General features: G+C 42.1%; 1 protein-coding gene across 1 annotated transcript in view; it reads left to right on the top strand.

Annotated features, from left to right (window-relative positions):
• Positions 1-16,230, top strand: part of lace (serine palmitoyltransferase long chain base subunit) — a 143,878-nt gene that overhangs the window by 51,700 nt on the left and 75,948 nt on the right. Inside the window, exon 6 of the mRNA XM_071664180.1 lies at positions 1,793-1,972. Coding sequence (XP_071520281.1) covers positions 1,793-1,972 — 180 coding nt within the window. The remainder of the gene's footprint in view (positions 1-1,792; positions 1,973-16,230) is intronic.

Here is a 16,230-nt window from a genome sequence, read left to right on the forward strand (position 1 = left end):
TGAGTATTTTGAAGGTTTGTTGAATGTGTTTGATGATAGAGTGGCAGATATAGGGTGTTTTGGTCGAGGTGGTGTGCAAAGTGCGAGGGTTAGGGAAAATGATTTGGTAAACAGAGAAGAGGTAGTAAAAGCTTTGCGGAAGATGAAAGCCGGCAAGGCAGCAGGTTTGGTTGGTATTGCAGTGGAATTTATTAAAAAAGGGGGTGACTGTATTGTTGACTGGTTGGTAAGGTTATTTAATGTATGTATGACTCATGGTGAGGTGCCTGAGGATTGGCGGAATGCGTGCATAGTGCCATTGTACAAAGGCAAAGGGGATAAGAGTGAGTGCTCAAATTACAGAGGTATAAGTTTGTTGAGTATTCCTGGTAATTTATATGGGAGGGTATTGATTGAGAGGGTGAAGGCATGTACAGAGCATCAGATTGGGGAAGAGCAGTGTGGTTTCAGAAGTGGTAGAGGATGTGTGGATCAGGTGTTTGCTTTGAAGAATGTATGTGAGAAATACTTAGAAAAGCAAATGGATTTGTATGTAGCATTTATGGATCTGGAGAAGGCATATGATAGAGTTGATAGAGATGCTCTGTGGAAGGTATTAAGAATATATGGTGTGGGAGGCAAGTTGTTAGAAGCAGTGAAAAGTTTTTATCGAGGATGTAAGGCATGTGTACGTGTAGGAAGAGAGGAAAGTGATTGGTTCTCAGTGAATGTAGGTTTGCGGCAGGGGTGTGTGATGTCTCCATGGTTGTTTAATTTGTTTATGGATGGGGTTGTTAGGGAGGTGAATGCAAGAGTTTTGGAAAGAGGGGCAAGTATGAAGTCTGTTGGGGATGAGAGAGCTTGGGAAGTGAGTCAGTTGTTGTTCGCTGATGATACAGCGCTGGTGGCTGATTCATGTGAGAAACTGCAGAAGCTGGTGACTGAGTTTGGTAAAGTGTGTGAAAGAAGAAAGTTAAGAGTAAATGTGAATAAGAGCAAGGTTATTAGGTACAGTAGGGTTGAGGGTCAAGTCAATTGGGAGGTGAGTTTGAATGGAGAAAAACTGGAGGAAGTGAAGTGTTTTAGATATCTGGGAGTGGATCTGGCAGCGGATGGAACCATGGAAGCGGAAATGGATCATAGGGTGGGGGAGGGGGCGAAAATTCTGGGAGCCTTGAAGAATGTGTGGAAGTCGAGAACATTATCTCGGAAAGCAAAAATGGGTATGTTTGAAGGAATAGTGGTTCCAACAATGTTGTATGGTTGCGAGGCGTGGACTATGGATAGAGTTGTGCGCAGGAGGATGGATGTGCTGGAAATGAGATGTTTGAGGACAATGTGTGGTGTGAGGTGGTTTGATTGAGTAAGTAACGTAAGGGTAAGAGAGATGTGTGGAAATAAAAAGAGTGTGGTTGATAGAGCAGAAGAGGGTGTTTTGAAATGGTTTGGTCACATGGAGAGAATGAGTGAGGAAAGATTGACCAATAGAGTGAATTGGATCGATGTGGTATACTGGGGTTGACGTGCTGTCAGTGGATTGAATCAGGGCATGTGAAGCATCTGGGGTAAACCATGGAAAGCTGTGTAGGTATGTATATTTGCGTGTGTGGACGTATGTATATACATGTGTATGGGGGTGGGTTGGGCCATTTCTTTCGTCTGTTTCCTTGCGCTACCTCGCAAATGCGGGAGACCGGCAAAAAAAAAAAAAAAAAAAGATATTAATTGTACATGTGCATCTTATGCTGCATAACTAAGAAATACTCTTGAATTGATTAACAAGTCAAAGTTTTAACAAGCAAATTTTTTTCAGGTTTTTCGGCACAATGATTTTCGAGACTTAGAAAAAAAGCTGCGTGATGCATTAATTCATGGTCACCCAAGGACCCGCCGCCCTTGGAAGAAAGCCATGATTGTAGTAGAGGGAATATACTCAATGGAAGGCACTATATGTGACCTTCCAAATTTGATCAGAATCAAGAAGAAGTACAAGGTGAGTTACTGTGTGTGATATGATATCTCTGCTCCATTTCCAGTTTGATACGGTGGATTAGGTACTTGCAGCTTCCAAACATCACTTACACACATCCTTAACCCTTGCCCAGCATTCTGAAGTGAAAGATGGACATTAATGTGATTCTTAGATTTTTTCACTTTCACTTTACACACGAAGATGATATGAGATACCAATTTCTCTTTTCATACTGTTTCCATCCATAAAATGCTTCAAATGCATTTTATCCCTAATCAGTGCTGAAGCGTCTTCAGCTGAAAAATCGCTAATCTTAATCAGTTCTCTCATTATGTACAGCCATTTCTTCTTGAGTATACCTCCTCTCTTTTTGACCAGCCCATGATCTGCCATATATTCTGCATGACCACCCCACACCATCTTAAAAGATATTCATCCATGAAATGTTTGAGGACAACATGTGGTGTGTGGTGGTTTGATCGAGTAAGTATTGAAAGGGTAAGAGAGATATGTGGTAATAAAAAGAGTATGGTTGAGAGAGCAGAAGAGGTTGTGCTGAAATGGTTTGGACACATGGAGAGAATGAATGAGGAAATGTTGACAAAAAGGATATATGCGTTAGAGGTGGAGGGATATATGCGTCAGAGATGGAGGGATATATGCGTCATAGGTGGAGGGAACAAGGAGAAGCGGGATACCAAAGTGGAGGTGGAAGGATGGAGTGAAAAAGATTTTGAGTGATCAGAACCTTTAGGGTGGGATGGCGCAGAGAGGTGGTGCAGAGAGTGAATGAAGGGGAGCGAGTATATGTACATGTGTATATATGTATATGGCTGTGTATGTGTATGTATGTATATGTTGATATGTATATGTACGTGTATGGGCGTGTATGTATATATTTTTTTTTTTTTTTTTTTTTTTTTTTTTTGCTTTGTCGCTGTCTCCCACGTTTGCGAGGTAGCGCAAGGAAACAGACGAAAGAAATGGCCCAACCCACCCCCATACACATGTATATACATACGTCCACACACGCAAATATACATACCTACACAGCTTTCCATGGTTTACCCCAGACGCTTCACATGCCCTGATTCAATCCACTGACAGCACGTCAACCCCGGTATACCACATCGATCCAATTCACTCTAATCCTTGCCCTCCTTTCACCCTCCTGCATGTTCAGGCCCCGATCACACAAAATCTTTTTCACTCCATCTTTCCACCTCCAATTTGGTCTCCCACTTCTCGTTCCCTCCACCTCCGACACATATATCCTCTTGGTCAATCTTTCCTCACTCATTCTCTCCATGTGCCCAAACCATTTCAAAACACCCTCTTCTGCTCTCTCAACCACGCTCTTTTATTTCCACACATCTCTCTTACCCTTACGTTACTTACTTGATCAAACCACCTCACACCACACATTGTCCTCAAACATCTCATTTCCAGCACATCCATCCTCCTGCGCACAACTCTATCCATAGCCCACGCCTCGCAACCATACAACATTGTTGGAACCACTATTCCTTCAAACATACCCATTTTTGCTTTCCGAGATAATGTTCTCGACTTCCACACATTCTTCAAGGCTCCCAGGATTTTCGCCCCCTCCCCCACCCTATGATTCACTTCTGCTTCCATGGTTCCATCCACTGCCAGATCCACTCCCAGATATCTAAAACACTTTACTTCCTCCAGTTTTTCTCCATTCAAACTTCCCTCCCAATTGACTTGACCCTCAACCCTACTGTACCTAATAACCTTGCTCTTATTCACATTTACTCTTAACTTTCTTTCACACACTTTACCAAACTCAGTCACCAGCTTCTGCAGTTTCTCACATGAATCAGCCACCAGCGCTGTATCATCAGCGAACAACAACTGACTCACTTCCCAAGCTCTCTCATCCCCAACAGACTTCATACTTGCCCCTCTTTCCAAAACTCTTGCATTTACCTCCCTAACAACCCCATCCATAAACATATTAAACAACCATGGAGACATCACACACCCCTGCCACAAACCTACATTCACTGAGAACCAATCACTTTCCTCTCTTCCTACACGTACACATGCCTTACATCCTCGATAAAAACTTTTCACTGCTTCTAACAACTTGCCTCCCACACCATATATTTTTAATACCTTCCACAGAGCGTCTCTATCAACTCTATCATATGCCTTCTCCAGATCCATAAATGCTACATACAAATCCATTTGCTTTTCTAAGTATTTCTCACATACATTCTTCAAAGCAAACACCTGATCCACACATCCTCTACCACTTCTGAAACCACACTGCTCTTCCCCAATCTGATGCTCTGTACATGCCTTCACCCTCTCAATCAATACCCTCCCATATAATTTACCAGGAATACTCAACAAACTTATACCTCTGTAATTTGAGCACTCACTCTTATCCCCTTTGACTTTGTACAATGGCACTATGGACACATTTCCGCCAATCTCAGGCACTCTCAACCCATGAGTCATACATACATTAAATAACCTTACTAACCCAGTCAAACAATACAGTCACCCCTTTATTAATAATTCACTGCAATACATCCAAAACTGCTGCCTTGCAGGCCTTTCATCTTCCGCACAGCTTTTTACTACCTCTTCTTGTATACCAAAATCATTTGTCTAAACTCGCACTCTTGCACACCACCTCGACCAAAACACCCTATATCTGCCACTTTATCATTCAAACACATTCAACAAATCCTTCAAATACTACTCATATTCTCACATCACCATACTTGTTATCACCTCCCATTTGCGGCCTTCACTGAAAGTTCCATTTGCTCCCTTGTCTTACGCACTTTATTACCTACTTCCAGAAACATCTTTTTTTTCTCCCTAAAATTTTTGATACTCTCTCACCCCAACTCTCATTCCCTTTTTTCACCTCTTGCACTTTCTCTTGACCTCCTGTCTCTTTCTTTTATACGTCTCCCACTATTTTATTTTTTCCCTGCAAAATTGTCCAAATGCCTCTCTCTTCTATTTCACTATTACTTTTACTTCTTCATTCACCATCACTACCTTTTTCTAATCAACCCACCTCTCCCTCTCTTTCTCATTTGCCCAAGATCTTTTGCGCAATTCCATCACTGATTCCTAATCATCCCATTCCTCCCCACTTGCCCCTTACTTCATTGTTCTCAACCTTTTTCCATTCTGTATCAGTCTCTCCTGGTACTTCCTCACACAAGTCTCTTCCCAAGCTCACTTACTCTCACACACCTCTTTCACCCCAACATTCACTCTCTTTTATGGAAACCCATAAAATCTTCACCTTAGCCTCCACAGATAATGATCAGGACTTCCCTACAGTTGCATCTGAGCACATATATATATATATATATATATATATATTATATATATATATATATATACTATATATTTATATATTATGCTGTCAGTGGATTGAATCAAGGCATGATAGAGTGCCAGATATAGGGTGTTTTGGTCGGAGTGGTGTGCAAAGTGAGAGGGTTAGGGAAATGATTTGGAATAAACAAGAGAAGAGGTAGTTAAAGATTTGCGGAAGATGGGAAAGCGGCAAGGCACAGGTTTGATGGGTTTTTTATTGCAGTGGAATTTATTACAATAGGTGGTGACTGTATTATTGACTGGTGTGTAAGGTTATTTAATGTCTGTATGACCTCATGTGAGGTTGCCTTGAGGATTGGGCGGGAATGCGTGCTGCATAGTGCTATGTACATAAGGCAAAGGGGATAAGGGAGTCCTCAAATTACAGAGGTATACGTTTGTTGAGTATTCCTGGCCAAATAGTATATGGCGAGGGTATTGATTGCGAGGTGAAGGCCTGTACAGTGCATCAGATTGGGGAAGAGCAGTGTGGTTTCAGAAGTGGTAGAGGATTTGTTTTTATGGGATCAGGTGTTTGCTTTGAAGAATGTATGTGAGAAGATTACTTAGAAAAGCAAATGGTTTTGTATGTAGCGTTTATGTCTTGGAGAAGGCATATGATGAGTTGATAGAGATGCTGTGTGGAAATTGGTATTAAGAATATATGGGGTGTGGGAGGCAAGTTGTTAGAAGGCAGTGAAAAGTTTTTATCGAGGATGTAGCATGTGTCTGTGTATGGAAGAGAGAACGTGATGGTTCTCAGTGAATGTAGGTTTGCGGCAGGGGTGTATTGTGTTGTCTCCATGGTTGTGTTAATTTGTTTATGGATTCGGGTTGTTAGGGAGGTGGATGCAGAGTTTTGGCAAAGAGGGGCAAGTATGAAGTCTGTTGTGGATGAGGGAGCTGGGAATGTGGAAAGGTCAGTTGTTGTTCCTCTGGATGATACAGTGTGGTGGCTGATTCATGTGAGAAACTGCAGAAGCTGGTGACTGAGTTTGTAAAGGTGTGTGGAAAGAAGAAAGTAAGAGTAAATGTGAATAAGAGCCCCCCCCCCAACGGGGGGACTTATTTAGGTACAGTAGGGTGAGGTCAAGTCAATTGGATGGTAAGTTTGCTGGGAGAACATGGAGGAAGTAAAGTGTTTTAGATATCTGGGAGTGGATCTTGCAGCAGATGGAGTTGGAAGCGGAAGTTGGAAGTGACTCATAGGGTGGGGGAGGGGCGAAAATCGTGGGCCGCCTTGAAGGAATGTGTGGAAGTCGAGAAATTATCCCGGAAAGCAAAAATGGGTTATGTTTGAAGGAATAGTGGTTCCAACAATGTTGTATGGTTGCGAGGGTTGGGATATGGATAGAGTTTGCGCAGGAGGTGGTGGATGTGCTGGATATGAGTATGTTTGCGGACAATGTTGTGGTGTGAGGTGGTTTGATCGAGTGACTGTAAGTAAGGGTAAGAGAGATGTGTGGAAATAAAAAGAGCCGTGCGTTGAGAAGCAGGAGAGGATTGTTTTTGATATGGTTTGGGCAATGGTTGAGAATGAGTGAGGAAAGAGCATGACCAAGAAGATATATGTGTCGGAGGTGGAGGAACGAGAAGTGGGAGACCAAATTGGATTGTGGAAGATGAACGTGAAAAGTTTTGTTTGTGATCGGGGATCCTGAACATGCAGGAGGGTGAAAGGAGGGAAGGATTAGAGTGATTGGTCGATGTGGTATACCAGGTGACGTACTGTCAGTGGATTGGAATCAGGGCATGTGAGAAGGTCTGGGGTAAACCATAGAAAGTTGTGTGGGGCCTGGATGTGGAACGGGAGCTGTGGTTTCGGGCATTTATGCGTCGACAGCTGGAGATGGAGTTAGTGAACGAATGTGGCCTTTTGTTGTCTGTTCTAGTGCTACCCTCGCACACATGAGGGGGGGAGGAGGGATGGTATTCCATGTGGTGGCGATTGGTGGCGAATGGGGAGATGTATAGGGGCAGACAGTGTGAACTGTGTGCCAGTGGGTTATATAGTATGTGTCTGTGTGTGTATAATATATGTGTACATTAGATGTTATGGGTACTGTATATGTTGCTGTGTGTGGGCGTGTGTGTGTGTACATTGTTGTATGGGGGTGGGTTGGGCCATTTCTTTCCGTCTGTTTCCTTGCGCTATCTCGCAAACGCCGGAGACAGGCGACAAAGAAAAAAAATATATATATATATATATTATCCCTTGGGGTAGGGGAGAAAGAATATTCCCACGTATTCCCTGCGTCTCGGTTTAGAAGGCGTATTAAAAGGGGAGGAAGCGTGGCTGGGAAATCCTCCTCTTCTCTCCTTTTTTTTTTTTTTAAATTTTCCATAAAAGGACAGGAGAAGGGGGCCAGGTGAGGTTATTCCCTCAAAGGCCCAGTCCTCTGTCTTAACGCTACCTTCGCTAATGCGGGAAGGAATTGGCAACTAGTTTGAAAGATAATATATTTTATATATATTATATATTATATATTTATATACTATATATATATATATAGTATATATTTATTTATATTATATATATTTTTTTTTTTTTTTCTTTGTCGCTGTTCCCGGTTTGCGAGGTCAAGAGAAAGGTGCAAGAGGTGAATAAAAAGGGAACTGCGATTTGGTTGGCTGTTTAAGTGAGATGATTGATTTTGTTTGTTTTGAGATCGATGAGTTGTGTTTTTTGCTGATGTGGATGTTTGTTGTGTGGTTTTTGTGAGATTGAGATTTTTATGAGTTGTGATTGATGTTGTGATGAGAGATTGATGAGTGTTGAGTCATTTGTTTTTTAGTGTTGTTTTGTTGGATTGTTGAGGAGAGTTTCCTTAACTTTTAGGCGATAGAAATAAAAAGATTGTTCTGGAAGGAGGTCAATAAAGTGCGTAAGACAAGGAAGCAAAGGGGAACTTCAGTGAAGGGCGCAACACTGGGGAGGTGATAACACGTAGTGGTGATGTTAGAAGGAGATGGAGTTGAGATTGTGCTGAGTTTTTTGAAGGTTTGTTGAATGTGTTTGATGATAGGAGTGGCAGATATAGGGTGTTTTGTCGATGGTGGTATTGCCTATTTGTTGTTTATTTAAGAATTGGTTTGTGCAAAGTGCGAGGGTTAGGGAAATGATTTGGGTAAAAAGATGCAGCGGTAGTAAAAACGCTTTGCGCAAGATGAACCCCGGCACGGCAGCGTAGGTAGGTATTGCAGTGGCATTTACTTCTCAACACGGGGGTAGACTGTATTGTTTGACTGTTGGTAAGGTTCTTTAATGTATGTATGACTCATGGTGAGGTGCCTGTGGATAGGTCGGAATTTGTGCTCATAGTGCCATTGATACAAAGGCAAAGGGCGATAAGAGTGAGTCCTCAAATTACAGAGGTTAAGTTTGTTGAGTATACCTGGCAATGTATATGGGAGGGTATTGATGAGAGTGAAGGCATGGTACAGAGCATCCGATTGGGGAAGAGCAGTGGGTTCAGAAGTGGTAAGGAGGATTTGTGGATCAGGTGTTTGCTTTGAAGAATGTATTGAGAAAATATTAGAAAAGCAAATGGTTTTGTATGTAGCATTTATGTATCTGGAGAAGGCATATGATAGAGTTGATAGAGATGCTGTGTGGAAGGTATTAAGAATATATGGTGTGGGAGGCAAGTTGTTAGAAGCAGTGAAAAGTTTTTATCGAGGATGTAAGGCATGTGTATGTGTAGGAAGAGAGGAAAGTGATTGGTTCTCAGTGAATGTAGGTTTGCGGCAGGGGTGTGTGATGTCTCCATGGTTGTTTAATTTGTTTATGGATGGGGTTGTTAGGGAGGTGAATGCAAGAGTTTTGGAAAGAGGGGCAAGTATGAAGTCTGTTGTGGATGAGAGAGCTTGGGAAGTGAGTCAGTTGTTGTTCACTGATGATACAGTGCTGGTGGCTGATTCATGTGAGAAACTGCAGAAGCTGGTGACTCAGTTTGGTAAAGTGTGTGAAAGAAGAAAGTTAAGAGTAAATGTGAATAAGAGCAAGGATATTAGGTACAGTAGGGTTGAGGGTCAAGTCAATTGGGAGGTAAGTTTGAATGGAGAAAAACTGGAGGAAGTAAAGTGTTTTAGATATCTGGGAGTGGATCTGGCAGCAGATGGAGCCTTAGAAGCGGAAGTGAATCATAGGGTGGGGGAGGGGGCGAAAATCGTGGGAGCCTTGAAGAATGTGTGGAAGTCGAGAACATTATCCCGGAAAGCAAAAATGGGTATGTTTGAAGGAATAGTGGTTCCAACAATGTTGTATGGTTGCGAGGCGTGGGATATGGATAGAGTTGTGCGCAGGAGGGTGGATGTGCTGGAAATGAGATGTTTGAGGACAATGTGTGGTGTGAGGTGGTTTGATCGAGTAAGTAACGTAAGGGTAAGAGAGATGTGTGGAAATAAAAAGAGCGTGGTTGAGAGAGCAGAAGAGGGTGTTTTGAAATGGTTTGGGCACATGGAGAGAATGAGTGAAGAAAGATTGACCAAGAAGATATATGTGTCGGAGGTGGAGGGAACGAGAAGTGGGAGACCAAATTGGAGGTGGAAAGATGAAGTGAAAAAGATTTTGTGTGATCGGGGCCTGAACATGCAGGAGGGTGAAAGGAGGGCAAGGAATAGAGTGAATTGGATCGATGTGGTATACCTGGGGTTGACGTGCTGTCAGTGGATTGAATCAGGGCATGTGAAGCGTCTGGGGTAAACCATAGAAAGTTGTGTGGGGCCTGGATGTGGAAAGGGAGCTGTGGTTTCGGGCATTATTGCGTGACAGCTGGAGACTGAGTGTGAACGAATGTGGCCTTTGTTGTCTTTTTTCTAGTGCTACCTCGCACACATGAGGGGGGAGGGGGATGGTATTCCATGTGTGGCGAGGTGGCGATGGGAATGAATAGGGGCAGACAGTGTGAACTGTGTGCATGGGTATATATGTATGTGTCTGTGTGTGTATATATATGTGTACATTGAGATGTATGGGTATGTATATTTGCGTGTGTGTGTGTACATTGTGTATGGGGGTGGGTTGGGCCATTTCTTTCATCTGTTTCCTTGCGCTATCTCGCAAACGCGGGAGACAGCGACAAAGAAAAAAAATATATATATATATATTATCCCTGGGGATAGGGGAGAAAGAATACTTCCCACGTATTCCCTGCGTGTCGTAGAAGGCGATTAAAAGGGGAGGGAGCGTGGGGCTGGAAATCCTCCCCTCTCGTTTTTTTTTTTTTAAATTTTCCAAAAGAAGGAACAGAGAAGGGGGCCAGGTGAGGATATTCCCTCAAAGGCCCAGTCCTCTGTTCTTAACGCTACCTCGCTAACGCGGGAAATGGCAAATAGTTTGAAAGATATATATATATATATATATATATATATATATATATATATATATATATATATATATATATATATATATATATATTTTTTTTTTTTTCTTTGTCGCTGTCTCCCGCGTTTGCGAGGTCAAGAGAAAGGTGCAAGAGGTGAAAAAAAGGGCAAATGAGAGTTGGGGTGAGAGAGTATCATTAAATTTTAGGGAGAATAAAAAGATGTTCTGGAAGGAGGTAAATAAAGTGCGTAAGACAAGGGAGCAAATGGGAACTTCAGTGAAGGGCGCAAATGGGGAGGTGATAACAAGTAGTGGTGATGTGAGAAGGAGATGGAGTGAGTATTTTGAAGGTTTGTTGAATGTGTTTGATGATAGAGTGGCAGATATAGGGTGTTTTGGTCGAGGTGGTGTGCAAAGTGCGAGGGTTAGGGAAAATGATTTGGTAAACAGAGAAGAGGTAGTAAAAGCTTTGCGGAAGATGAAAGCCGGCAAGGCAGCAGGTTTGGATGGTATTGCAGTGGAATTTATTAAAAAAGGGGGTGCTGTATTGTTGACTGGTTGGTAAGGTTATTTAATGTATGTATGACTCATGGTGAGGTGCCTGAGGATTGGCGGAATGCGTGCATAGTGCCATTGTACAAAGGCAAAGGGGATAAGAGTGAGTGCTCAAATTACAGAGGTATAAGTTTGTTGAGTATTCCTGGTAAGTTATATGGGAGGGTATTGATTGAGAGGGTGAAGGCATGTACAGAGCATCAGATTGGGGAAGAGCAGTGTGGTTTCAGAAGTGGTAGAGGATGTGTGGATCAGGTGTTTGCTTTGAAGAATGTATGTGAGAAATACTTAGAAAAGCAAATGGATTTGTATGTAGCATTTATGGATCTGGAGAAGGCATATGATAGAGTTGATAGAGATGCTCTGTGGAAGGTATTAAGAATATATGGTGTGGGAGGCAAGTTGTTAGAATCAGTGAAAAGTTTTTATCGAGGATGTAAGGCATGTGTACGTGTAGGAAGAGAGGAAAGTGATTGGTTCTCAGTGAATGTAGGTTTGCGGCAGGGGTGTGTGATGTCTCCATGGTTGTTTAATTTGTTTATGGATGGGGTTGTTAGGGAGGTGAATGCAAGAGTTTTGGAAAGAGGGGCAAGTATGAAGTCTGTTGGGGATGAGAGAGCTTGGGAAGTGAGTCAGTTGTTGTTCGCTGATGATACAGCGCTGGTGGCTGATTCATGTGAGAAACTGCAGAAGCTGGTGACTGAGTTTGGTAAAGTGTGTGAAAGAAGAAAGTTAAGAGTAAATGTGAATAAGAGCAAGGTTATTAGGTACAGTAGGGTTGAGGGTCAAGTCAATTGGGAGGTGAGTTTGAATGGAGAAAAACTGGAGGAAGTGAAGTGTTTTAGATATCTGGGAGTGGATCTGGCAGCGGATGGAACCATGGAAGCGGAAATGGATCATAGGGTGGGGGAGGGGGCGAAAATTCTGGGAGCCTTGAAGAATGTGTGGAAGTCGAGAACATTATCTCGGAAAGCAAAAATGGGTATGTTTGAAGGAATAGTGGTTCCAACAATGTTGTATGGTTGCGAGGCGTGGACTATGGATAGAGTTGTGCGCAGGAGGATGGATGTGCTGGAAATGAGATGTTTGAGGACAATGTGTGGTGTGAGGTGGTTTGATTGAGTAAGTAACGTAAGGGTAAGAGAGATGTGTGGAAATAAAAAGAGTGTGGTTGATAGAGCAGAAGAGGGTGTTTTGAAATGGTTTGGTCACATGGAGAGAATGAGTGAGGAAAGATTGACCAATAGAGTGAATTGGATCGATGTGGTATACTGGGGTTGACGTGCTGTCAGTGGATTGAATCAGGGCATGTGAAGCATCTGGGGTAAACCATGGAAAGCTGTGTAGGTATGTATATTTGCGTGTGTGGACGTATGTATATACATGTGTATGGGGGTGGGTTGGGCCATTTCTTTCGTCTGTTTCCTTGCGCTACCTCACAAATGCGGGAGACAGCGGCAAAAAAAAAAAAAAAAAAAGATATTAATTGTACATGTGCATCTTATGCTGCATAACTAAGAAATACTCTTGAATTGATTAACAAGTCAAAGTTTTAACAAGCAAATTTTTTTCAGGTTTTTCGGCACAATGATTTTCGAGACTTAGAAAAAAAGCTGCGTGATGCATTAATTCATGGTCACCCAAGGACCCGCCGCCCTTGGAAGAAAGCCATGATTGTAGTAGAGGGAATATACTCAATGGAAGGCACTATATGTGACCTTCCAAATTTGATCAGAATCAAGAAGAAGTACAAGGTGAGTTACTGTGTGTGATATGATATCTCTGCTCCATTTCCAGTTTGATACGGTGGATTAGGTACTTGCAGCTTCCAAACATCACTTACACACATCCTTAACCCTTGCCCAGCATTCTGAAGTGAAAGATGGACATTAATGTGATTCTTAGATTTTTTCACTTTCACTTTACACGAAGATGATATGAGATACCAATTTCTCTTTTCATACTGTTTCCATCCATAAAATGCTTCAAATGCATTTTATCCCTAATCAATGCTGAAGCGTCTTCAGCTGAAAAATCGCTAATCTTAATCAGTTCTCTCATTATGTACAGCCATTTCTTCTTGAGTATACCTCCTCTCTTTTTGACCAGCCCATGATCTGCCATATATTCTGCATGACCACCCACACCATCTTAAAAGATATTCATCCATGAAATGTTTGAGGACAACATGTGGTGTGTGGTGGTTTGATCGAGTAAGTAATGAAAGGGTAAGAGAGATATGTGGTAATAAAAAGAGTATGGTTGAGAGAGCAGAAGAGGTTGTGCTGAAATGGTTTGGACACATGGAGAGAATGAATGAGGAAATGTTGACAAAAAGGATATATGCGTTAGAGGTGGAGGGATATATGCGTCAGAGATGGAGGGATATATGCGTCATAGGTGGAGGGAACAAGGAGAAGCGGGATACCAAAGTGGAGGTGGAAGGATGGAGTGAAAAAGATTTTGAGTGATCAGAACCTTTAGGGTGGGATGGCGCAGAGAGGTGGTGCAGAGAGTGAATGAAGGGGAGCGAGTATATGTACATGTGTATATATGTATATGGCTGTGTATGTGTATGTATGTATATGTTGATATGTATATGTACGTGTATGGGCGTGTATGTATATATTTTTTTTTTTTTTTTTTTTTTTTTTGCTTTGTCGCTGTCTCCCACGTTTGCGAGGTAGCGCAAGGAAACAGACGAAAGAAATGGCCCAACCCACCCCCATACACATGTATATACATACGTCCACACACGCAAATATACATACCTACACAGCTTTCCATGGTTTACCCCAGACGCTTCACATGCCCTGATTCAATCCACTGACAGCACGTCAACCCCGGTATACCACATCGATCCAATTCACTCTAATCCTTGCCCTCCTTTCACCCTCCTGCATGTTCAGGCCCCGATCACACAAAATCTTTTTCACTCCATCTTTCCACCTCCAATTTGGTCTCCCACTTCTCGTTCCCTCCACCTCCGACACATATATCCTCTTGGTCAATCTTTCCTCACTCATTCTCTCCATGTGCCCAAACCATTTCAAAACACCCTCTTCTGCTCTCTCAACCACGCTCTTTTATTTCCACACATCTCTCTTACCCTTACGTTACTTACTTGATTAAACCACCTCACACCACACATTGTCCTCAAACATCTCATTTCCAGCACATCCATCCTCCTGCGCACAACTCTATCCATAGCCCACGCCTCACAACCATACAACATTGTTGGAACCACTATTCCTTCAAACATACCCATTTTTGCTTTCCGAGATAATGTTCTCGACTTCCACACATTCTTCAAGGCTCCCAGGATTTTCGCCCTCTCCCCCACCCTATGATTCACTTCTGCTTCCATGGTTCCATCCACTGCCAGATCCACTCCCAGATATCTAAAACACTTTACTTCCTCCAGTTTTTCTCCATTCAAACTTCCCTCCCAATTGACTTGACCCTCAACCCTACTGTACCTAATAACCTTGCTCTTATTCACATTTACTCTTAACTTTCTTCTTCACACACTTTACCAAACTCAGTCACCAGCTTCTGCAGTTTCTCACATGAATCAGCCACCAGCGCTGTATCATCAGCGAACAACAACTGACTCACTTCCCAAGCTCTCTCATCCCCAACAGACTTCATACTTGCCCCTCTTTCCAAAACTCTTGCATTCACCTCCCTAACAACCCCATCCATAAACATATTAAACAACCATGGAGACATCACACACCCCTGCCACAAACCTACATTCACTGAGAACCAATCACTTTCCTCTCTTCCTACACGTACACATGCCTTACATCCTCGATAAAAACTTTTCACTGCTTCTAACAACTTGCCTCCCACACCATATATTTTTAATACCTTCCACAGAGCGTCTCTATCAACTCTATCATATGCCTTCTCCAGATCCATAAATGCTACATACAAATCCATTTGCTTTTCTAAGTATTTCTCACATACATTCTTCAAAGCAAACACCTGATCCACACATCCTCTACCACTTCTGAAACCACACTGCTCTTCCCCAATCTGATGCTCTGTACATGCCTTCACCCTCTCAATCAATACCCTCCCATATAATTTACCAGGAATACTCAACAAACTTATACCTCTGTAATTTGAGCACTCACTCTTATCCCCTTTGCCTTTGTACAATGGCACTATGCTCGCATTCCGCCAATCCTCAGGCACCTCACCATGAGTCATACATACATACATTATGAATTATGCAACAGTCCAAACCTTCTGTTGTAATATCTGAATTATTCAGTCATTTGATTCAGTTCACAACAGAATAGAAAAAATTCATGTATCAAAAATGCAAGTTTCATTAATAATGTACATGTTGAATACTGAATTATTGCAACACTTTTAAAGAGTTATTCTTAATGAAACTTAGCAGTAACTTCACACTCACCTTCACATTCCAGGAATATCTCTGATATTCTACATTTGATGTGCAAAATCTGAATACTGTGACAGTTCATACATGCATGATTTTAGCCATCAGACACAGCACATAAACAATACAGTAACATGAATTTGTCATAATACCAATACACTGCATACTCAAATTAAAGATGATCTGCATATGAAGAGAAGAAATGAAGTCTTACATTTCCTTGTTGCAAATTATGATGACTGGATACAATTTTTATCAGACCAGAATAGTCACAGTTCACAACCACCTAACTTGCATCTTTAACAAGTCTTCCGAAAGACCATCAGCCAATATCCACATTTACCTGCTACTTACACTACCGTTTGCACTTTCTTTGTTTCCTAGCGTTACCTTGCTGACGCGGGAAACGGTGATCAAGTAAAGTAGATTGATGAATATGAATATGTACATGTGTATATATGTATATGTCTGTGTATGTGTATGTATACGTGCATATATGGGTGTTTGTATGTACGTGTATATGAGTGGATGGGCCATTCTTCGACTGTTTCCTGGTGCTACTTCACTGATGCAGGAAACAGCAATTATGTATAATATGAATAGATG

The sequence above is a fragment of the Panulirus ornatus genome, chromosome 8, assembly GCF_036320965.1.
Source record: "Panulirus ornatus isolate Po-2019 chromosome 8, ASM3632096v1, whole genome shotgun sequence".
NCBI lineage: Eukaryota > Metazoa > Arthropoda > Malacostraca > Decapoda > Palinuridae > Panulirus > Panulirus ornatus.